This window comes from Anomaloglossus baeobatrachus, chromosome 11, assembly GCF_048569485.1.
Source record: "Anomaloglossus baeobatrachus isolate aAnoBae1 chromosome 11, aAnoBae1.hap1, whole genome shotgun sequence".
Taxonomy (NCBI): domain Eukaryota; kingdom Metazoa; phylum Chordata; class Amphibia; order Anura; family Aromobatidae; genus Anomaloglossus; species Anomaloglossus baeobatrachus.
Window position 1 is genome coordinate 76,636,029 of NC_134363.1, and position 23,444 is coordinate 76,659,472.

The following is a 23,444-nucleotide window of genomic DNA, read 5'->3' on the forward strand; positions in this document are numbered from 1 at the left end:
AAGCTGTGATTAAAAATCATGGTTATTCCACAAAATATTGATTTCTGAACTCTTCCTGAGTTAAAACAGTATTATTGTTTCTAAGTGATTATGAACTTGTTTTCTTTGCATTATTTGAGGTCTGAAAGCAATACATGTTTTTGTTATTTCTTCGGCGCTCCATTGGGAGACCCAGACGATTGGGTGTATAGCACTGCCTCCGGAGGCCACACAAAGCATTACACTAAAAAGTGTAAGGCCCCTCCCCTTCTGGCTATACACCCCCCGTGGGATCACGGGCTGCTCAGTTTTCAAGCTTTGTGCGAAGGAGGTCAGACATCCACGCATAGCTCCACTGTTTAGTCAGCAGTAGCTGCTGACTATGTCGGATGGAAGAAAAGAGGGCCCATACTAGGGCCCCCAGCATGCTCCCTTCTCACCCCATTCCTATTGGCGGTGTTTGTTAAGGTTGAGGTACCCATTGTGGGTACGGAGGCTGGAGCCCACATGCTGCTTTCCTTCCCCATCCCCCTGAGGGGCTCTGAGGAAGTGGGATCTTACCGGCCCCCAAGCCCTGAGGCCGGGCTCCATCCACAGACCCGTAGAACCTGCTGGATACGGAGCTGGGTACCGTTCAGGGACAAGGCCCTGCAACATTCAGGTACTCTGTGTCCCCGTATGGACAGGCCGCGCACACTCCAGACTTGCTGGGTGTGCTAGTGCGCCGGGGACAGTAGCGCTGCGCGCTGGGGTTACAGTCACTGCAGTTTCTCTGAGGGACTTTATGTGTTGGGGACTGCCGCGCCGGCCGCCCCTGGAGCGGCGGCGCGGCTGAGACTTGTCGTGCGCCGGGGACTTAGCGCCGACCGTGCTTTTACGACGGCGGCGCTTATAAATCTAGTCCCCGGCTTTTGCGGCCTAGCTCCGCTTCGTTCCCGCCCCCACCCTGTCAATCAGGGAAAGGGAGAGACGCTGTACAATAGTCAGCGCCGAGGGCTGGAGTCTTATTTACATACTCCAGCCCTCTCACTGGGCACAGTGGGACGCAAGTTTCCCGCTTTTCGTCTGGACACACCCAGGGCCCGCCCCTCTCCACAGGACGCCGGCAGCCATTCCTGCATGCAGTCTGGCTGGAGAACGGACACAGGCTCTGGGAGACCCAGACAAGGGATTTCTGGCGACCACACACCCGCGTTAAGCGGGCGGTAAGCAGCACATTAGTGCTGGCCCCACTAGTGCCACAGTGTTATATTGGTGTATTTTTTTCTCTATACCATATATATATATATATTGCACTGTAAGGTCGCTTCTTGGCTGTATACCCTATATTGCTCTGAGGAGACGACAACATGTCATCCGCAAAACGCAAGGGTGCCAAGACACAGGCTGTATACGCTGCTTGTGCCGCTTGTGGGGCTGATCTACCGGCAGGTTCCAATGACCCCCATTGTGTGCAATGTTCGGTCCCTGTGCCACTTCGTCAGCCGGAGTCTATGGTGGTAGTGGCCCAGGCAGAGTCACCGGTGAACCCTGTCCCGGTGACGGGGACAGAGTTTGCAGTTTTTGCTGACAAGATGTCTGTCACTATGACAAAAATCCTAGAGACCTTGCAGGCCAGGCCAGTTACTCAGACCATGGACACTGCTGCGTCAATGTTCCCCGGTCCCCCTCAGTTGGAGTTAATCCGTGCTTCAAGGGGGTCCCAGGCATCTCAGGCTGAAGGCTCTGACTCAGATGACAGTCCCAGGCAGCCTAAGCGAGCTCGCTGGGAGAGACCCTCCACGTCATCACGCGGATCAGGGTCTCAGCGAGAAGAGTCTCTGCATGATGAGACAGAGGAGGGTGATCAGGAGTCTAATCCTGAGACCGCTCTCAATCTGGATACTCCTGATGGTGACGCCATGGTAAATGACCTTATAGCGGCCATCAATAGACTGTTGGATATTTCTCCCCCAGCCCCTTCAGCAGAAGAGGCAGCTGCACAGCAGGAGAAGTTCCATTTCAGGTATCCCAAGCGTAAACTGAGTACTTTTCTGGACCACGCTGACTTCAGAGAATCAGTCCAGAAACACCACGCTTATCCAGACAAGCGTTTCTCCAAACGTCTTAAGGATACACGTTATCCCTTTCCCCCTGACGTGGTCAAACGCTGGACCCAGTGTCCAAAGGTGGATCCCCCAATCTCCAGGCTTGCGGCTAGATCCATAGTTGCAGTGGAGGATGGGGCTTCACTTAAAGATGCCAATGACAGACAGATGGACCTTTGGTTGAAATCTGTCTATGAAGCTATCGGCGCGTCGTTTGCTCCAGCATTCGCGGCCGTGTGGGCACTCCAAGCTATTTCAGCTGGTCTGGCACAGGTGGACTCTATCATACGTCCAGCAGTGCCGCAAGTGGAGTCCTTAACTTCGCAAATGTCTGCGTTTGCGACCTATGCTATCAATGCTGTCCTGGACTCTACGAGCCGTACCTCAATGGCGTCTGCCAACTCTGTGGTTTTGCGCAGAGCCTTGTGGTTAAAGGAATGGAAAGCGGATTCTGCTTCCAAAAAATGTTTAACCAGCTTGCCACTATCTGTAGACAGACTGTTTGGTGAGCAATTGGCTGAAATCATTAAACAGTCCAAGGGTAAAGACTCCTCCTTACCCCAGCCCAGATCAAGCAAACCTCAACAAAGGAGGTGGCAGTCGAGGTTTCGGTCCTTTCGAGGCTCCGGCAAGGCCCAATTCTCCTCGTCCAAAGGGACTCAGAAGGAGCAAAGGGGCTCAGATTCCTGGCGGGCTCACTCACGCCCCAAGAAAGCAACCGGAGGAACCGCTTCCAAGGCGGCTGCCTCATGACTTTCGGCCTCCTCCCTCCGCATCCTCGGTCGGTGGCAGGCTCTCCCGCTTTTGCGACATTTGGCTGCCACAGGTCAAGGACCGGTGGGTAACAGACATTTTGTCTCACGGGTACAGGATAGAGTTCAGTTCTCGTCCTCCGCCTCGGTTCTTCAGAACTTCCCCACATCCCGACCGAGCAGATGCCCTTCTGCAGGCGGTGGGCTCACTAAGAGCAGAAGGAGTGGTGATCCCTGTTCCTCTTCAGGAACAAGGGCAAGGTTTTTACTCCAATCTCTTTGTGGTTCCAAAAAAGGACGGCTCGTTCCGTCCTGTTCTGGACCTAAAGCTGCTCAACAAGCATGTGAACGCCAGGCGGTTCCGGATGGAATCCCTCCGCTCCGTCATTGCCTCAATGTCTCAAGGAGATTTCCTTGCATCAATAGACATCAAAGATGCTTATCTCCACGTGCCGATTGCTACAGAGCACCAACGTTTTCTACGTTTCGTGATAGGACACGAACATCTCCAGTTCGTAGCTCTGCCATTTGGTCTGGCGACAGCCCCACGGGTTTTCACCAAGGTCATGGCGGCAGTGGTAGCAGTCTTGCACTCCCAGGGACACTCGGTGATCCCTTACTTGGACGATCTACTTGTCAAAGCACCCTCTCAAGAGGCATGCCAACATAGCCTGAATGTTGCGCTGGAGACTCTCCAGACTTTCGGGTGGATCATCAACTTTTCAAAGTCAAATCTGTCACCGACTCAATCACTAACGTATCTTGGCATGGAGTTTCATACTCTCTCAGCGATAGTGAAGCTTCCGCTGGACAAGCAGCGGTCACTACAGACAGGGGTACAGTCTCTCCTTCATGGTCAGTCGCACTCCTTAAGGCGCCTCATGCACTTCCTAGGGAAGATGGTGGCAGCAATGGAGGCAGTCCCGTTTGCGCAGTTTCATCTGCGCCCACTTCAATGGGACATTCTCCGCCAATGGGACGGGAAGTCAACTTCCCTGGACAGGAAAGTCTCCCTTTCCCAGACGGCCAAGGACTCTCTGCAATGGTGGCTTCTTCCCACCTCATTATCACAGGGAAGATCATTCCTACCCCCATCCTGGGCAGTGGTCACGACAGACGCCAGTCTGTCAGGGTGGGGAGCAGTTTTTCTCCACCACAGGGCTCAAGGGACGTGGACTCAGCAGGAGTCCACCCTTCAGATCAATGTTCTGGAAATCAGAGCAGTGTATCTTGCCCTACTAGCCTTCCAGCAGTGGCTGGAAGGAAAGCAGATCCGAATTCAGTCGGACAACTCTACAGCGGTGGCATACATCAACCACCAAGGAGGGACACGCAGTCGGCAAGCCTTCCAGGAAGTCCGGCGGATTCTGTTGTGGGTGGAGGACAGAGCATCCACCATATCAGCGGTTCACATTCCGGGCGTAGAAAACTGGGAAGCAGACTTCCTCAGTCGCCAGGGTATGGACGCAGGGGAATGGTCCCTTCACCCGGACGTGTTTCAGGAAATCTGTCGCCGCTGGGGGGTGCCGGACGTCGACCTAATGGCGTCTCGGCACAACAACAAGGTCCCGACCTTCATGGCGCGGTCTCGCGATCAAAGAGCTCTGGCGGCAGACGCCTTAGTGCAAGATTGGTCGCAGTTCCGGCTCCCTTATGTGTTCCCACCTCTGGCACTCTTGCCCAGAGTGCTACGCAAGATCAGATCCGATTGCAGCCGCGTCATACTCGTCGCCCCAGACTGGCCGAGGAGGTCGTGGTACCCGGATCTGTGGCATCTCACGGTCGGCCAACCGTGGACACTACCAGACCGACCAGACTTACTGTCCCAAGGGCCGTTTTTCCATCGGAATTCTGCGGCCCTGAACCTGACTGTGTGGCCATTGAGTCCTGGATCCTAGCATCTTCAGGATTATCCCAAGGAGTCGTTGCCACCATGAGACAGGCTAGGAAGTCCACTTCTGCTAAGATCTACCACAGAACGTGGAGGATTTTCTTATCCTGGTGCTCTGCACAAGGAGTATCCCCCTGGCCATTCGCGTTACCTACTTTTCTTTCCTTCCTGCAATCTGGGTTGGAAAAGGGCTTGTCGCTCGGCTCCCTTAAAGGGCAAGTCTCGGCACTATCCGTGTTTTTTCAGAAGCGTCTAGCACGACTTTCTCAGGTGCGCACGTTCCTGCAGGGGGTTTGTCATATCGTCCCTCCGTACAGGCGGCCGTTAGATCCATGGGATCTATACAGGGTACTAGTTGCTCTCCAGAAACCGCCCTTCGAGCCTCTGAGGGATGTTTCACTTTCTCGTCTCTCACAGAAAGTGGCCTTTCTAGTGGCGGTCACGTCTCTTCGGAGAGTGTCTGAGCTAGCAGCGCTGTCATCCAAGGCTCCCTTCCTGGTGTTCCACCAGGACAAGGTAGTGCTGCGCCCCATTCAGGAGTTTCTCCCTAAGGTGGTATCCTCTTTTCATCTTAATCAGGATATCTCCTTGCCTTCCTTTTGTCCTCATCCAGTTCATCGGTATGAAAAGGATTTACATTTGTTAGATCTGGTGAGAGCACTCAGAATCTACATTTCCCGCACGGCGCCCCTGCGCCGCTCGGATGCACTCTTTGTCCTTGTCGCTGGTAAGCGCAAAGGGTCGCAGGCTTCCAAAGCCATCCTGGCTCGATGGATCAAAGAACCAATTCTTGAAGCCTACCGTTCTGCTGGGCTTCCGGTTCCGTCAGGGCTGAAGGCCCACTCAACCAGAGCCGTGGGTGCGTCCTGGGCATTACGACACCAGGCTACGGCTCAACAGGTGTGCCAGGCAGCTACCTGGTCGAGTCTGCACACTTTCACCAAACATTATCAGGTGCATACCTATGCTTCGGCGGACGCCAGCCTAGGTAGAAGAGTCCTGCAGGCGGCAGTTACCTCCCCGTAGGGGAAGGCTGTCTTGCAGCTCTAACATGAGGTATTTCTTTACCCACCCAGGGACTGCTTTTGGACGTCCCAATCGTCTGGGTCTCCCAATGGAGCGCCGAAGAAGAAGGGAATTTTGTTACTTACCGTAAATTCCTTTTCTTCTAGCTCCTATTGGGAGACCCAGCACCCGCCCTGTTGTCCTTCGGGATTGTTGGTTTTTTTCGGGTACACATGTTGTTCATGTTCAACGGTTTTCAGTTCTCCGATGTTACTTCGGAGTGAATTTGTTTAAACCAGTTATTGGCTTTCCTCCTTCTTGCTTTAGCACTAAAACTGAGCAGCCCGTGATCCCACGGGGGGTGTATAGCCAGAAGGGGAGGGGCCTTACACTTTTTAGTGTAATGCTTTGTGTGGCCTCCGGAGGCAGTGCTATACACCCAATCGTCTGGGTCTCCCAATAGGAGCTAGAAGAAAAGGAATTTACGGTAAGTAACAAAATTCCCTTCTTTGACCATTTCTCATTTTCAGAAAATAAATACAAAATGTATTGCTTGGAAATTCAGAGACCTGTTGTCAGTAGTTTATAGAATTAAAGAACAATTTACATTTTACTCAAAAATCTAATATATAAAGCTGATTGTATGTATGTATGTATGTATATATGTATGTGTGTATGTCCGCTAAAGGAATTCATACTGTTGCATGCACAATCACGAAATTTTGCACAGTCACCCCATTTGACTCAGGGAACATGAAGTTCCCTGAGTCAAATGGGGTGACTGTGCAAAATTTCATGTTCTGTCTATGTTATGTTAGACTATGTTTTGAGGGGAAACTTTAACCCCGCGCTTTACAGTTATTCGCCAAAAACCTGCCTCCTGAAAGAGTGGAGTTATCATGTAGAGCAAGAGCCGAGTGGGCAGATTCTAGGGCTTCTACCCTGTGACCGATTTGGTCAACATCTTGTTTTATATCTGTAAGGTCCTTCATGATGGAGGCCATTGCCTTAGCCAAGAGTCGCTTCATGAAAGACCTGGAAATTGGTTGCGCTTTCTGTGGACCTTTATCTTCAGGGTCACTCTCTCCATTAGAATCAGAGTCCTCTTTAGACTTCTGCTCCTGGAGAGGAGGGGCCATCGTTTTGTGATTGTGCAGGTGCTTTTTTAGGAATTTGTCGACATCCGCTTGTGTGGTTAATGGAGACGGTCAAGAAGTGGCGCCTGCGGTTTTGTTTCCAATTTTAACCATCCTGAGCCTTAAGCCGGGTGGAATGATGGAGATAAGAAAATGACACCTATTAGGACCCCCTACCCCAGTGGGGTTTAACTCATTTCATGCCTGGTAATGCGAGGAGTTGTAAAGAATTAGAGAAGCGGGGTGAACTCCTATGCCAGGGGCACAAGTCAGCAACTGCTGTGACAGGGAGCTCCATAGATAGTGGTGTAGAAGGTTTAGTGGAGGGGCACTTCGGTTGTTAGATGGGAGCAGTGGGTGATGAAGAGGTTCAGGCAGTGTCCTGTTATAGCTGTGGCCTCCAGCGCTACAGCAGCCCTCTATGTGTTTGTTATACTTCCCTCACACTAGCCCAGGCTACTTGTTGGTGGAAAGATGTGATTGACCTGGATTATGTTGAGTTCTGGCAGTGGGAACACAAATGTCGCTCTCCTGTTCTGTCAGGTCAGTCCATGTTCAGCAAAGTCCGGGTGAGGGCACCCCAGGTCCATGTAGATGCCCTCTATATCTCACTGTGGGGGTTCTGTATGTAAGGAGCCAAGCCACAGATTCAAGAACAGGGAATCAGTATGCTCCAGCGCTGTGCAACCATGTCTCCCTCCCCCACAGGCAGTCCCGGGCGTAGTCAGATTCTCACCGCGTGTGCGCCCCCCTGGGATCTTGGTCCATGGAGCCCCCAGGTGCTGAGACAGAAGATTGCGGTTTGCGTGGAGTATGGAATCCCCCCCTTGGTGTTAGGTATGTTTTCCTCAGGGATAGCAGCGATTTAGGAGACCATTCCACCGCAACCAGTGAGCAAGGCCAGGATACTAGCGAACTGGTAGGGCGTCGGTGGGGTAGCCACTCACCAGAGGCAGGGAAACACACTCACCGTCCGTCGAGTCACAGAATCAGAGCTTCTGCCGCAGGGCCTCAGGACCAGGTGCCGCAGATGCACTTCCTCCATCGTGGGCGGACTGCCGGGCTGCAAATAGGTACTGTGTTTTTCCAAAAATAAGACACTGTCCTATATTTTTTTTGCCCCCCAAAAAAGCACTAGGGCTTATTTTTGGAGGAGGTCTTATTCTTGGAGAAACACGGTTGGGGGTAAGTTTACCCCCCAAAAAAGCAGATTCCCCCCCCCCAACTTCCCAGGAGACTCATACTCACCAGACCAGGACGTCTGCGTGGTTCCCAGGTCCTCCTGTGATCTCTGGTCGGTGCTGCACACCGTCCTACCCTGCTGCTAGCTGACACGCTGACACACACAGCAGATCGCAGGCACACACAGCCGATCACAGATACACACATCCGATCACAGGCACACACACAGCAGATCGCAGATATACACAGCAGATCGCAGGCACACACAGCCGATCACAGATACACACAGCCGATCACAGATACCCACAGCCGATCACAGATACACACATCCGATCACAGGCACACACACACAGCAGATCGCAGATATACACAGCAGATCACACAGAGCAGATTGCAGGCACACACAGCCATCACAGATACACACATCCGATCGCAGGCACACACAGCCGATCACAGATACACACATCCTATCACAGGCACACAGCCGATCACAGATACACACATCCGATCACAGGCACACACAGCCGATCACAGATACACACATCCGATCACAGACACACACAGCCGATCACAGAAAAACACAGCCGATCGCAGACACACACACAGCCGATTGCAGACACACACACAGCAGATCACACACACACACATCACATCACATCCAGCACTTACGGCAGCAGGGAATGAGAGCAAGTCACGTGTCCGGCCGCAGGTCCTGTTCGTCGCGCTGCACCGCACTGCCTCTCAGAATTCTCCCGGCGAGAAGAGATCGGTGTCACTGGATGAGGTGAGTGTGTATGCGATCCGATGTGTGTGCGATCCGATGTTTGTGTGTGTGATTTGATGTTTGTTTGTGATCCGATGTTTGTGTGTGCGATCTGACTGTGTGTGCGATCTGATGTTTGTGTGTGAGATCTGGTGTGTGTGTGTGAGATCTGATTTTGTGTGTGTGTGTGTGTGTGTGATGTGTGCGGGTGTGCGATCACTGCAGGTCCTGCTGCTCGGCGTCTGGTGAGGGTAATTGCCGGGTGCCGCTGTGTATAATGAAGTGTCCTGCAGTATCTGTAACTTTTTTAGCTGCACGGACACTTCATTATTGATCCGGGACAAGGGCTTATTTTCGGGGGAGGGCTTATATTTAAGCCTTTCTCCGAAAATACTGAAAATCCCTGCTAGGGCTTATTTTTGGGGGAGGTCTTATTTTTGGAAAAACACGGTAGCTGGGGGCAGCTCCGGGACTCCAAGAAAGCAGAATCTGGGGCGCACACCCCCAATAACTGCTGACGGAAGGATGGGCAGGTCCACGTTCTGCTTGGGACTACAGGCCTCAGCGGGTCAGACCAGTGTAGGCCACGCCGACCAGACCTCTACCATATTTCATCACATTATACATATAGATTAAATGCAATAAAGATCTGTGGTCTTTATACCTGTAAATTTGCTTCATTATGAGAACTTCCTTTTGGTAATTTGTTTTTGCATTTTTTAATTGTAGCCTTGTGAAGGATTTCATGAAGTGAATAAACTTAGACTATTTGGTAAATTATTTTTCAGCTTTCCGAAGGTCACGGGATTTTGTAGGGCAACCTGATCTGTCGGATGAAGGCCGAATGGAGTGTGTAAACAGCCCACGTGAGGAACAACAAATCCCTTCATGCTGTTTTGGATCAACAGGTATCTCTGAACAAGTACAAGGTGAGGATTTCACTTTTATAAAGGTCAGTCTAAGGATTCTGGGAGTCTTGATATCTATACTACACATCATGTACTGCATGACAAAGGAAGAAGTGCACTTCTAAGTGACAAATTTGTATTCACCTGCACAATGGTTTTTAGATTCTCTGGTCTACTACAGTGTTAGCTACCACATTTGTATAAAAGGTTTGGACAATGAAAGAAATAGTAAAAGCAGTAGTTTTTAAATCCATTAATCCCACAGCTCCCGTTCCAACACTTACCTGGTTTGCACTAGTTTCTACACCATGTTCCAAATTATTATGCAGATTGGATTTAAGTGTCATAGTGATGAATTTTTTTTTTTCAATGAAACTCATTGATGGTATTGTGTCTCAGGGTTCTTTGGATCACTGAACTCAATCTCAGATACCTGTGATAATTAGTTTGCCAGGTGAGCCCGATAAAAGGAAAACTGGATGCTCCACAATATTAAGCAGGCCACAGTTTTCAAGTAACATGGGAAAGAAAAAGGATCTCTCTGCTGTCGAAAAGCATCAAATAGTGCAATGCCTTGCACAAAGGATCAAAACATAAGATATTTATATATGTATAAACTTAAGCGTGATCATCGTACTGTGAAGAGATTTGTGGCTGATTCAGAGCACATACGTGTTGGTGCTGATAAAGGCAGAATGAGGAAGGTTTCTGCCAGGCAAGTTCATCGGATTAAGAGAGCGGCTGCTAAAAAGCCGCTACAAACCAGCAAACAGATATTTGAAGCTGCTGGTGCCTCTGGAGTCCCTTGAACCTCAAGGTGTAGGATCCTTCAAAGGCTTGCTGTGGAGCATAAACCTACTATTCGGCCACCCCTAACCAGTGCTCACAAGCAGAAACGGTTTCAGTAGGCCCAGATATACATGAAGACTAATTATAAAACCGTTTTGTTTACTGATAAGTGTCGAGCAACCCTGGATGGTCCAGATGGATGGAGTAGTGGATGGTTGGTTGGTGTGTTAGTGCGCCAGGGACGGCGGCGCTGCCCGCACTAGTGCCATCGCACACTACAGCTTGCTGGGTGTGTTAGTGTATTAGGGGACTACCGCGCTAACCGCCGTTGCCATTTTTATTTCGGGCGCGGCTGGGACTTGTGGTGCGCCGGGGAATTCCGCGCCGACCAAGGCTTATATGCCGGCCGCGCTTATCACTCGAGTCCCCGGCTTGCGCGGCCTAGTCTCACTTCGTTTCCGCCCACAGACCTGCCAGTCAGGGTAGGGGCGTGACGCTGCACAGCACGGCAGCGCTGAGAGCTGGAGTATGCTTTGCATACTCCACCCCTCTCACTGTGTGCACTGTGAAACCGGCAGCGCTGAGAGCTGGAGTATGCTTTGCATACTCCACCCCTCTCACTGTGTACGCTGTGAAGCCGGATTCCCGCATTTTCTCAGGCACGCCCACGGCTTCCTCCTCTACACAGGACGCCGGCAGCCATTCTTGTCAGTGTTTTCTGTAGTGACAGAAGAGACAAGTTTAGGAATCCCTGGCAGGGATTTGGAGAGTCACACAACCGCTGTGACCAGGCGTTAAGCAGCACCTGTGGGGCTGACTCCACTAGTGCCGAAGTGCACATATACATATATGCTTATTCACTATGCATTGCACTATTTAGCTGCATTTTTGTATATACCCTCCTTGATTGTGCGGAGGACATAACAGCATATTGTCTGTGTAAAACAGAGGTGCAGAAGCACATGTTTTCTATGCAGCCGGTACAGCATGTACGGCTATATGGCCGGCAGTGTACATAGACCCCCATTGTATACTACGGAGTCTCTGCTAATCGTCCAGGACATGGGGACGGAGCCTGCAGTTTTTACTGACAGATTTTCTGAGACTATGGCTATGATACTAGAAGCCTTGCAGTCCAGACAAGTCTCTCAAATCCATGGCCACTGTTCATTCATTATCCATGGTCCCCCTCAGTGGGAACAACTTTGAGCTCCGAGGGTGTCATGTGCTTCCCAGAGTGACGGCTCTGACACGGACGACAGTCCCAGACAGCCTGAGAGGCTCACTATGAGCGGCCCTCGACTTCATCGCACTAGTCAGGGTCCCAGCAAGCGGACTCTCTGTGTGATGTGGCGGAGGTAGCTGCTCAAGATCTAATCCTGAGACCGCTCTCAATCTGGATACACCTGATGGTGACGCCATAGTCAATAATCTCATAGCGTCCATCAATAGAATGTTAGTTATTTCTCCCCCAGCTCCTCCAGTGGAAGAGTCAGCTTCATAGCAGGAGAAATTCCATTCACGTATCCCAAGCGTAAATTAAATACTTTCCTTGACCACCCTGACTTTACACAGGCAGTCCAGGAACACCACGCTTATCCAGTTAAGCGCTTCTCCAAACGGCTGAGGATACACGTTATTCCTACCCCCTGACGTGGGCAATGGCTGGACCCAGTGTCCCAAGGGGCATCCTCCAATCTCCAGCTTGCAGCTAGATCCATAGTTGCAGTGGAAGATGGGGCTGCACTTAAAGATGCCACTGACAGACAGAGGGATCTCTGGTCGAAATCCATCTATGAGGCTATCGGCGCGCTGTTAGCTCCAGCATTCGCAGCCGTAGAGGCACTCCAAGCTACTTCAGCTTGTCTTACACAGATGGACACGGTCACACGTACATCTGTTCCGCAAGTGTCATCCTTAACCGCTCAAATGTCTGCATTTGCGTCTTATGCGATTAATGCTGTCCTAGACTCTACGACCCGTACGGCAGTGGCGTCCGCTAACTCCGTGGTTTTACGCAGGGCCTGGGTGTTAACTGAATGGAAGGCAGATTCTGCTTCCAAAAAAGGGCTTAACCAGTTTGCCTTGTTCTGCTGACCGACTGTTTAGTGTGCGTGAGATGTAATCATTAAACAGTTCAAGAGTAAGGATTCTTCCTTACCTCAGCCCAGACAAAACAAACCCCAACATACCAAGGGACAGTCGGGGTTTTCGGTCTTTTCAAGGCTCGGGCAGGTCCCATTTCTCCTCGTCCAAAGAGGACTCAAAAGGATCAGAGGAGCTCAGTTTCTTGGCGGGCTCAGTCACGCCCAAAAAAGACAGCCTGAAAACCCGCTTCCAAGAGGCTTCCTCATGACTTGCGGCCTCCTCTCTCCGCATCCTCGGTCGGTAGCAGGCTCTCCCGCCTTGGCGATATTTGGCTGTCACAGGTCAAAGACCGCTGGGTGAGAGACATTCTGTCTCACGGGTACAGGATAGAGTTCAGTTCTCGTCCTCCAACTCAATTCTTCAGAACTTCTCCACCTCCCGACCGAGCCGATGCTCTTCTGCAGGCGGTGGGCACTCTAAAGGCACAACGAGTGGTGACCCCCGTTCCTCTTCAGGAACAAGGTCACGGTTTTTACTCCGAATTATTTGCGGTGCCAAGAAAGGACGAGTATTTCCGTCCCGTTCTGGATCTAACACAGCTCAACCAGCTCGTGAACACCAGGCGGTTCCGGATGTAATCCCCCCGCTCCGTCATCGCCTCAATGTTTCAAGGAAATTTCCTAACATCGATAGACGTCAAGGATGCTTATCCCCACGTGCCGATTGATCCAGAGCTCCAGCGTTTCTACGCTTTGTTATAAGACGCGAACACCTTCAGTTCGTAACTCTGCCTTCCGGCTGGCGATAGCCCCACGGGCCTTCGCTAAGGTCATGGCAGCAGTAGTACCAGTCCTGCAATCTCAAGGTCACTCTGTGATCCCGTATTTCGGAGATCTACTTGTCAAGGCACCCTCTTAAGGAACATGCCAACACAGCCGAACGTTGCGCTGGAGACTCTCCAGAGTTTCGGGTGGATCATCAACTTTTCAAAGTCAGATCCGACCCCGGGCCAATCACTAACATATCTAGGCATGGAGTTTCATACTCTCTCAGCGATAGTGAAGCTTCCGCTAGACAAACAGCGTTCACTACAGACAAGGCTGCAATCTCTCCTTAGGATCAGTCGCACACATTGAGACGCCTCATGCACTTCTCACGTAAGATGGTAGCAATGGCGGCAGTCCCTTTCGCGCAGTTTCATCTGCGTCCACTACAATGGGACATTCTCCGCCAATGAGACGGGAGGTCGACGCCCATCGACAGAGACGTCTCCCTTTCTCAGGCGGCCAAAGAATCTCTACGGTGGTGGCTTCTTCCCACCTCATGGTCAGAAAAAAGGTCCTTCCTACCCCCATCCTGGGCGGTAGTTACGACAGGCACGAGTCTATCAGAGTGGGGAGCAGTTTTTCTCTACCACAGGGCTCAAGATACGTGGATTCAGCAAGAGTCCACCCTTCAGATCAATGTTCTGGGAATCAGAGCAGTGTATCTTGTCCTACAAGCCTTCCAGCAGTGGCTGAAAAGCAAGCACATCCGAATTCAGTCGGATATCTCCACAGCGGTGGCATACATCAACCACCACGGAAGAACACGCAGCCGGCAAGCCTTCCAGGAAGCCGGCGGATTCTGACGTGGGTGGAAGACACGGCATCCACCATATCCGCAGTTCACATCCCAGGCGTGGTAAACTAGGAAGCAGACTTCCTCAGTCGCCAGGGTATGGACGCAGGGGAATAGTTTCTTCACCCGGACGGGTTTCAGGAGATCTGTCGCCGCTGCGGGATGCCGGACGTCGACATAATGGCGTCACGGCACAACAACATTGTCCCGGCTTCATAGCACAGTCTCACGATCATCGAGCTCTGGCGGCGGACGCCTCAGTTCAACATTGGTCGCAGTCCCGGCTACCTTATGTGTCCCACCTCTGGCATTGTTGCCCAGAGTGCTGCGCAAGATCAAGTCCGACTGTCGCCGCGCCATCCTCGTCGCTCCAGATTGGCCGAGGAGGTCGGGGTTCCCGGATCTGTGGTACCTCACGGTAGGCCAACCGTGGGCACTACCAGACCGACCAGACTTGCTGTTTCAAGGGCCCTTTTTTCCATCTGAACTCTGCGGCCCTGAACATGACGGTGTAGCCATTGAGTCCTGGATCCTAGCGTCTTCAGGATTATCTCAGGAGTGGTTGTCACCATGACGCAGGCCAAGAAACCAACGTCCGCCAGGATCTACCACAGATCGTGGAAGATATTCTTATCTTGGTGCTCTGCTCAAGGAGTTTCTCCCTGGCCATTTGCATCGCCTATTTTTCCTTCCTTCCTACAATCTTGGTTGGAAAATGGTTGGTCGCTCAGCTCCCTTAAAGGACAAGTCTCAGCGCTATCTGTATTTTTTCAGAAACGCCTAGCCGACTTCCGCAGGTACGCACGTTCCTGCAGGGAGTTTGTCTTCTCATCACTCCGTACAAGCGGCCGTTAGAGCTCTGGAGTCTGAACAAGGTTCTAATGACTCTCTTGAAGCCGCCTTTCGAGCCTTTGAAAGTTGTTTCCCTTTTCCGTCTTTCACAGAAAGTGGCCTTTCTAGTAGCGGTCACGTCTCTTCAGAGAGTGTCCGAGCTAGCAGCGCTGTCATGCAAATCTACATTCCTGGTCTTCACCAGGACAAGGGGGTTCGGCGTCCGATTCCGGACTTTCTCCCTAAGGTGGTATCCCACTTTCATCTCAATCAAGATATCACCTTACCTTCTTTGTGTCCTCATCCAGTCCATCAATTGGAAAAGGATTTGCATCTGTTGGATCTGGTGAGAGCACTCAGGATCTACATTCCCGCACGGCGCTCCTGTGCCGCCCGGATGCACTCTTTGTCCTTGTCGCTGGTCAGCGTAAAGGGTCGCAAGCTTCCAAATCCACCCTGACTCGGTGGATCAAGGAACCAATTCTTGAAACCTACAGTTCTGCTAGGCTCCCGGTTCCCTCAGGGCTGAATGCCCATTCTACCAGAGCCGTGGGTGCGTCCTGGGCATTACGGCACCAGGCTACGGCTCAGCAGGTGTGCCAGGCACCTACCTGGTCGAGTCTGCACACTTTTACCAAGCATTATCAGGTGCATACCTACGCTTCGGCAGACGCCAGCCTAGGTAGACAAGTCCTTCAGGCGGCGGTTGCCCACCTGTACGAAAGGGCTGTTTGACGGCCCTACCACGAGGTATTCTTTTACCCACCCAGGGACTGCTTTTGGACGTCCCAATTGTCTGGGTCTCCCAATGGAGCGACAAAGAAGAAGGGAATTTTGTATACTTACCGTAAATTCCTTTTCTTCTAGCTCCAATTGGGAGACCCAGCACCCGCCCTGTTTTCTTAGGGTTTTTTTCGGTACACATGTTGTTCATGTGAATGGTTGCAGTTCTCCGATGTTTCTTCGGATTGAATTGGTCTTTAAACCAGTTATTGGCTTTCCTCCTTCTTGCTTTTGCACTAAACTGGTGAGCCAGTGATCCCACTGGGGGTGTATAGCCAGAAGGGGAGGGGCCTTACACTTTTGAGTGTAATACTTTGTGTGGCCTCCGGAGGCAGTAGCTATACACCCAATTGTCTGGGTCTCCCAATTGGAGCTAGAAGAAAAGGAATTTACGGTAAGTATACAAAATTCCCTTCTTTTTTGTTGTGAACCTTTCTGAAATAATGTTCAGGAGCGGACATATCATTGGTGCAACCTGCGCAGCCGCAAAAGGGCCCAAGAGGTAAGGGCCCTTGACTACCTCCAAAGCGGGTAGAATTGTACATTATAATGAGCTATTTTACTGCAAAGGGTCCATATACTGTGTTTGACTGTCTGAGTCTGTCAGTGGTATTATATATTCCCTGGACAACTCTTATTAAATAAGCTGATCCAATTACAGTAAGTATCAGGCTTGCAGTGTCCTCATATGTGACTGCATTAGCATTGTTGCTACATTCATAGAATGGATTAAGTGCTTAAATTCCATTAGGCAGACCACTGTGAAAACCAGGACAGAGCATTACCTGCCACGGCCTGACGCTCTCTGGACACGAGCATTTCAGCTGCATAGAAATACATGCAGCCGACCCGCTCCTGTCAGGAGAGTGTGCGGCCGTGTCAAGTAATGCCGATACGAGACTCGCGCGAGTCATACGCAAGTGGAACTCCGGCCTTAGTAGGACAATTTACCAGCACAAATTTGGTTTAGGAAAGTGACTTAAAAAATAAGACTTTATACCCATGAAACCATGAATAAATATCTCCATAGTTTAAAAGAGATTCTTTCAAAAAATAAATAGATTAAAATATTAGTTAATTAATATATTAAAAATACAATATTAAACAGGGAACACACTCCTATGAGGGAACAGAAATCACTCCGAAATGCGTAGAACAATAAAATCAGATGTTTTAATCCCCATCGATCTCCAGTGATCTTCATCTGGCAGCGCCGATTAACCGTTTTCTTCCATCTCCTCCAATGCTATCCTCCTGGGTTCTGCAACAGCCATCTTTATCACGTGATTTTAGTGGTTGTGTCCATAACACAACCACACCAGGTTAGTGCACCTATTTAAATCCTTTCCGGTACCACCGGATAAGACACCATTTGCGCCCCCCCTTCTTTGTCACTTCAGTTTTTACTACGTACAACCTGTTTTACAGAGGATGGGGTGTGCTTTGGATCATGAGCTGCTCCAAGTCTTCCGTATATTTTATGCTTCCCATCAGTCTGGTACAGGTTGACCTTAGTTTCATCTGTTTATACAATGCTTTTCCAGAACTGGGCTGGGCTCTTTAGATACTTTTTGACAAAATCTAATCTGGCCTTTCTATTTTTAAGGCAAATTAATGGTTTGCACCTTGTGGTGAACCCTATGTATTTGCACTCAGTAAGTCTTCTCTTTGTGGCAGACTTATATACTAAAACACCTGCTTCCTTCAGAGTGTTTTTCAATTGGTTGAATGTCGTGAAAGGGTTTTCCTTCACTAAGGAAAGGATTCTGTGATCATCGACCACTATTGTTTTCCTTGGACATCCAGTCCTCTTTGAGTTCCCAAGCTCTCCAGTGTGCTTATTTGTTTTTTTCAGAATATACCAAATTCTTGATTTGGCCACCTCTAACATTTCTGCTATCTCTGTAATGGATTTCTTTTTTCAGCCCATTGATGTTCTGTTTCTTCTCCATTGAGAACTCTTTTGATTGCATGTTGTGGGTTGGCAACAACAGCTTCCAAATGCAAATGCGACATCTGGAATCAGCTCTAGACCTTTTAAATGCTGATTGATTAATGAGGGAATAACCCATGCAGCCCATTAAAGAGTTTTTGAGATAATTGTCCAATTACTTTTGCTTCATTTAAAAAGAGGCAGCTACATGTTAAAGAGCTGTAATTCCTAAACCCTTACTCCAATTAGGATGTGAATACTCTCAAATTAAAGCTGAGAATATGCATTTAAAAACACATATTGATTACATAACTATATATTGAAAATGTTTTTATAAACAGGTAAAATGCCAAATTTTGTGTCACTGTCCAAATATTTCTGGACCTAACATTATACACTTTACAAATTTATTAGTTATCTACTAGCCCTAGGATTATTTATTTGATTTTTCTCATTATTTGCACAAATGCACTATATATATATATATATATATATATATATATATATATATATATATATATATATATATAAATAAATGTAAATATAACTAAAAATATGTGTACACCTCATCTATTTATTCATCAACTTTGATATGTATTTTCAATGCTGGTTTTTGCGCATAGGATTTAATTGACTCCAGTTTGGCGATTTAGGTTCCCTCATAGGAGTGTGCAACCTATTTTTTAAAATTGTATTTTAATATATTATTACAATAATATTTTAATCTATTTACTTTTTGCATTAATCTCTTTTAAACCAAGGAGGTATAAGACTAGTTTGCAAATTATGTAGACATTCACTTATGTCCTATTGATATGCGTATATGTACAATATGCGAAAAGCCATATCATTTTTGGAAGGTGGGGATTTAACTGCAACACAGTCATAAAAATGGGCCTGTGAAATTACAAAGCTGGGAAGTTTTTTCTTTTTTAGTAAATATGTAAATATGTTTCTTTTGTCAGTTATTACAGCTAACCCTATGTGGCTGAATCTCTTTTGCAATAAACCGCATACAAGAAAATCAGGCCCTTCAAAAACCTGTTGTCAGGTCAAAAGTGGTCACTTTTGCTTTTATTTTATTCCTTCTGCTCCCCTGAGTATTAATTTTTCTTTTTTTTAAATTAATTCGCTATACATATGCATTTTATGGTCTTTAACACGGCAAGAACTTAGAGTTCTCTGACAACATGTTTTAAGGCTTCTCTGCATCTGTAACCAATGCCCCCTTAATACAAATTTTAAAAAGTAGTACTAATTAAAAGGGCCATATCTATGAAGCCATATCGTGTAATTGGAATACCTGGGAGCAGCAATAATAAAACAGGACTAAAAATTGGCTACTTTTGAGTTGGTGATAGGTTGTCTTTAAAGGGAACCTGTAATGTCCGATAACACTAACCTGCAGTTAGAGGGTTAATCTGCAAGTTAATAACGTTCTGAAGGTGGTTGGCTGCAGTACTAAACTTTGTCTCCCAGGAGCAACCAGCTTTCAGTCATTCTACACTGATGCTCTGCAAAGCCAGCTGTCCATCATTGCCTAGGCATGCGGTCACAGGAATTGCTTCGGGCAACCCTGCATGACTGAAAGTCACCTGCACCCAGGAGAAATACGTTTCACATTCTCCTGGGTGCGGCACTAGTACTACAGCAGCCTTGTAACTTCTTAATGCTATTACCTTGCAGATTAATAACCCTAGTATTGCAATTTATTAGCTTTATTGGACCTGACAGGTTCCTTTTTAAATATACAAAAGACCCCATCAGGACCATAAAATGAATTTGAATTTTAGTCTCTAAAATCATTTCAGCATAAAAAGGAAGCTATGAGATCATTTAGCAGTAATACAAGATCAAGAATGGGAAATTTGTGAAAAGATTTTAAAAATGTTTAATGTGTTTCATAGCAGGGCAACTGGAGGACGTAAATGGGATATCCAAAGGCGCCACCTCAAATTCCTGCACCGTTTCCACCGCGTTCTGTCCCCTGCCACCATCAGGAGAGACTTATGCCATTCCTCCTCCACCTGTGAAGTCTCACTATTCCCATAGTGTATCGGAGATTCAGCCGTTAATCCTGAACTCAGGTTGCAGTGACTGCTTCTCTGCCTGTGGAGACTCTGCGGAGTCGAACCAAAGTGTGGTAGAGCCACTTCCAGCACAGATTAATTCCTGTGCATCTGAGAAGCAGCATTGGTCTCATGCACCAGTTGAATGCACAGAGCTGGATTTAGAGAATTTCTCCTCAGAAGATGCCAGCCAGGCTCCGTCAAGAATAAACAAGAGCCACCAAACTTGTTCTTGCACTAAACCAGCCACATCAAGCACAAGTACCGAGGATGAGGTAAGATACCTTGTCAGTGTTAAGAAAAAAGAAAAATGATCAGCTCGTCGATGGTGCCATTAATGTTCATATAGTGATTCATATAGCGATGATAAGCCTCCGTACTCCAGGTTAGGTGCACTGATCCACGAGGCTGGCTTCCACAAAGTGCAACAGGGAAAGGAAGTATCGCATCCAACACCAATGATAAAACTTTTGTTTATATTAAAATATGATGAATAAAATGGTGGTTTCTCCTTAAGGTGATAACGCCATTTTGATTAATCATGTTTTAATTTATTGAAATAAACTAAAGTTTTATCATCGGTGCTGGATGTGATACTTGCTTTCCTTGTCAGGTTATATTGAGCTCATCCTAAATTACTGCTAGTTTACAAACTAAAATCCTTGCATCTAGCAGTGGAACTGAAATGTGTTATTAGATGGTTTCAAATTTTGGAAAAAACTCCTGTGCCTGGGCTGCAATTTAGTTTAAACAAAAACAGATCACACTTTTCTCACTCTTCTAAGTCCAGGGTTGTGTTTCCACTGCTTCTCCTAGTGTCTGTTATAGTCTGATTGTAAATTAATATAGTTGTATAGTTGATTGTACAAGCCACTTACAGCAACTGACCTCGCTAGTTGGCTTCACTGCTGTCGATGTAATATCAGACACCTGGAATAGCAATGGAGACTTAGCACTTGACCCAGGGAGAGCGAGTAATGAACCTTGTAAAGGGATTGTCCAGGCTCTTCAGAAATGTCTGCAGTGTTCATCTATTGAATTCAGACTTGTGAACCATCAGGTATTAGTTTTTATTTTTTTGTTTTGTTACCAATACTCACCTCATTGCTCAACATCCTTCTAACCGTCTTTCAAATCACTTATTTCGGCCTTCACGCAATGCATCGCCGACCTCTTTACTGTAGACTAGGACTTTCGCCGCGTCCAGACCTAAGAAGTCACTGAGTGTCGCCTCGATTGTGCTGTGTCAACGTTTGTTGTTCGAGTGGCAATCTGACATTTATATTTAGATTAATTTGGGCTATATAAGATATCTTGATCACTTTGTATTGTATTTTTTAGTGCAACTCCCGCGAGTCTCTCATTGAATCACCCGGCACAGCCACACACTCCCCTGACAGGAGCGGGTCGGTTGCATGTATCTCTGTGCAGCTAAGATGCTGCTGCCCGGAGAGTGTGCGGCCGTGCCAAGTGATCAATGAGAGACTTGCGTGAGTTACATGCGAGGCACTCGCAATTGTGTCTCCTGCCTAAGTTCTGGGATACACTTCAAGTTTTTTTGTGGTGATACTGATTGGTTTTAATCATTTTAATTACCATGTTTTTTGGACCATAAGACGCACTTTTCTCCCCCCAAATGTTGGGGGAAAGTTGGGGATGCGTCTTATGGTCTGAATATAGGGCTGCGGTCGGGAATGAGGGTGCTGCGGTGGAGCGGGCCATCGGGGGTACCTTAGCAGATAATTTGAGGACATTACCCATTACCCATAACAGTGTCAGCAGCAGATCCTCGCCCCATAACAATGTGTCATGACCACATTTTTTGCTTAAAAGTTTATTTTCCTATTTTCCTTCTTTAAAACCAGGGTGCGTCTTATGGTCTGGTGCATCTTATAGTCCGAAAAATACGGTATCTACAGTTGCAGTCCAAAGCAATGCATTGAGTCATCAGTGTTAACTAGTCATTATCTTAGCTGACACGTCCTCTCTTTTGAGTGAGAGGGACAATTTCCAGAGCATATTCACACTCTCACTGTCTCCAAACAGATGTCAGGTCTTTTATTTACTCACTTTGCGCACACTGCCCATCTCACATATCAGAAAATAAGACATGAGGGGACACAATATCTAAGGCTGGAGTCACACTAGCGTTTGGGGTACTTTGCACACTACGACATCGCAGGTGCGATGTCGGTGGGGTCATGTCGAAAGTGACGCACTTCCTGCTTCGCTCTCGACATCGTAGTGTGTAAATCCTAGTTGATACGATTAACGAGCGCAAAAGCGTCGTAATCGTACCATTGGTGTAGCGTCGGCGAATTCCATAATTACGCTGACGCGACGGTCCGATGTTGTTCCTCGCTCCTGCGGCAGCACACATCGCTGTGTGTGAAGTCGCAGGAGCGAGGAACATCTCCTACCTGCATGACCGTGGCTCCCGTCGGCTATGCGGAAGGAAGGAAGTGGGCGGGATGTTTACATCCCGCTCATCTCCGCCCCTCCGCTCCTATTGGCCGCCTGCCGTGTGACGTCGCAATGACACCACACGACCCGCCCCCTTAATAAGGAGGTGGTTCGCCGGCCACAGCGACGTCGCACGGCAGGTGAGTGCATGTGAAGCTGCCGTAGCGATAATATTCGCTACGGCAGCTATAACAATGTGGGCGGGGACTATCGCGCTCGGCATCACAGCATCGGCCTGCGATGTCGTAGTGTGCAAAGTACCCCTATGACTCATATGACTGCAATGAGAGACAATCTCGCATTGTACTCTGTCCAATGCTAAATAATGATGCAGCTCAGATCTGCAATGTTTTTCTCAGCCATAATTGGACTGAAGAAAAAAATTGCAGCATGCTGCGTTTGTCAGTGAGTCTCGCATCAAATGCACCCATACAAGTCTATGGGTGCCAGTGAAACATCGGACAACACTCGGATGACTTCCGAATGTAGTGTGACTTACACAAAGATAGGCAGTGGAGGAGATGGAGAGATTACTCCCATTTTCTCCACACCTGTGATCGGATTAGTGCACAGTAGAATTACATTAGGATAATGCAAACAGCAGAGCCTGAGCCAACAGTTATTAGCAAATTGCATCTGATGCCTTTGCATTGGAAACATATGCAAATCTGACCCTGGCCTTATAGTGAAACTTCATGGGAGACACTATTGCAAGAATTTTACTATGCTCACAGGATGGATACTTGATACATAGCTCATAAAAATACTAGCGGGGGTCATTTACCCAACTCAGGGTTTCTCCATTAAGGCTTCTTCCTAATGCCCTGGGAAGACGTTCAGGTGGAAGTGTGAATGTAATCGTGAAAGTGTCACATTCAATTGGAATAGAGGCCAGCGCAATCTAGATAGCCATGGCATGGATCGCGCCATTCCCTGCCAACATCAGTGGCCCCGTGACGTGATCACGGGTCGCCATGGTAGTGCAGGGTCAGCTGATGACCCCGGACGCTACCATGACTGACTTCCTATGAGAACCGACAGAGCACCTACACTCACAGGAACACTTCATTTTTGCTGATCAGAGTGATGTTGCAGCATTGTACAGTGATAATGTCCCCTAGGGGTACTAGTAAAACCAATAAAAAAAGTTGAAAAAAATTTAAAA

At 48.3% G+C, this 23,444-nt stretch overlaps 1 protein-coding gene across 5 annotated transcripts in view; it reads left to right on the forward strand.

Moving 5' to 3' along the window:
* The window catches only part of LOC142256096 (tumor necrosis factor receptor superfamily member 27-like), a 145,222-nt gene that overhangs the window by 90,054 nt on the left and 31,724 nt on the right, over nucleotides 1-23,444 (forward strand). For 3 of the 5 annotated variants that reach the window (XM_075327618.1, XM_075327621.1, XM_075327620.1), the window contains exons 9-11: nucleotides 7,559-7,687; nucleotides 9,584-9,724; nucleotides 19,655-20,091. In XM_075327618.1, the coding sequence (XP_075183733.1) occupies nucleotides 7,559-7,687; nucleotides 9,584-9,724; nucleotides 19,655-20,091 (707 nt within the window). The remainder of the gene's footprint in view (nucleotides 1-7,558; nucleotides 7,688-9,583; nucleotides 9,725-19,654; nucleotides 20,092-23,444) is intronic. The other 2 variants (XM_075327619.1, XM_075327622.1) reach the window with 2 other exon arrangements.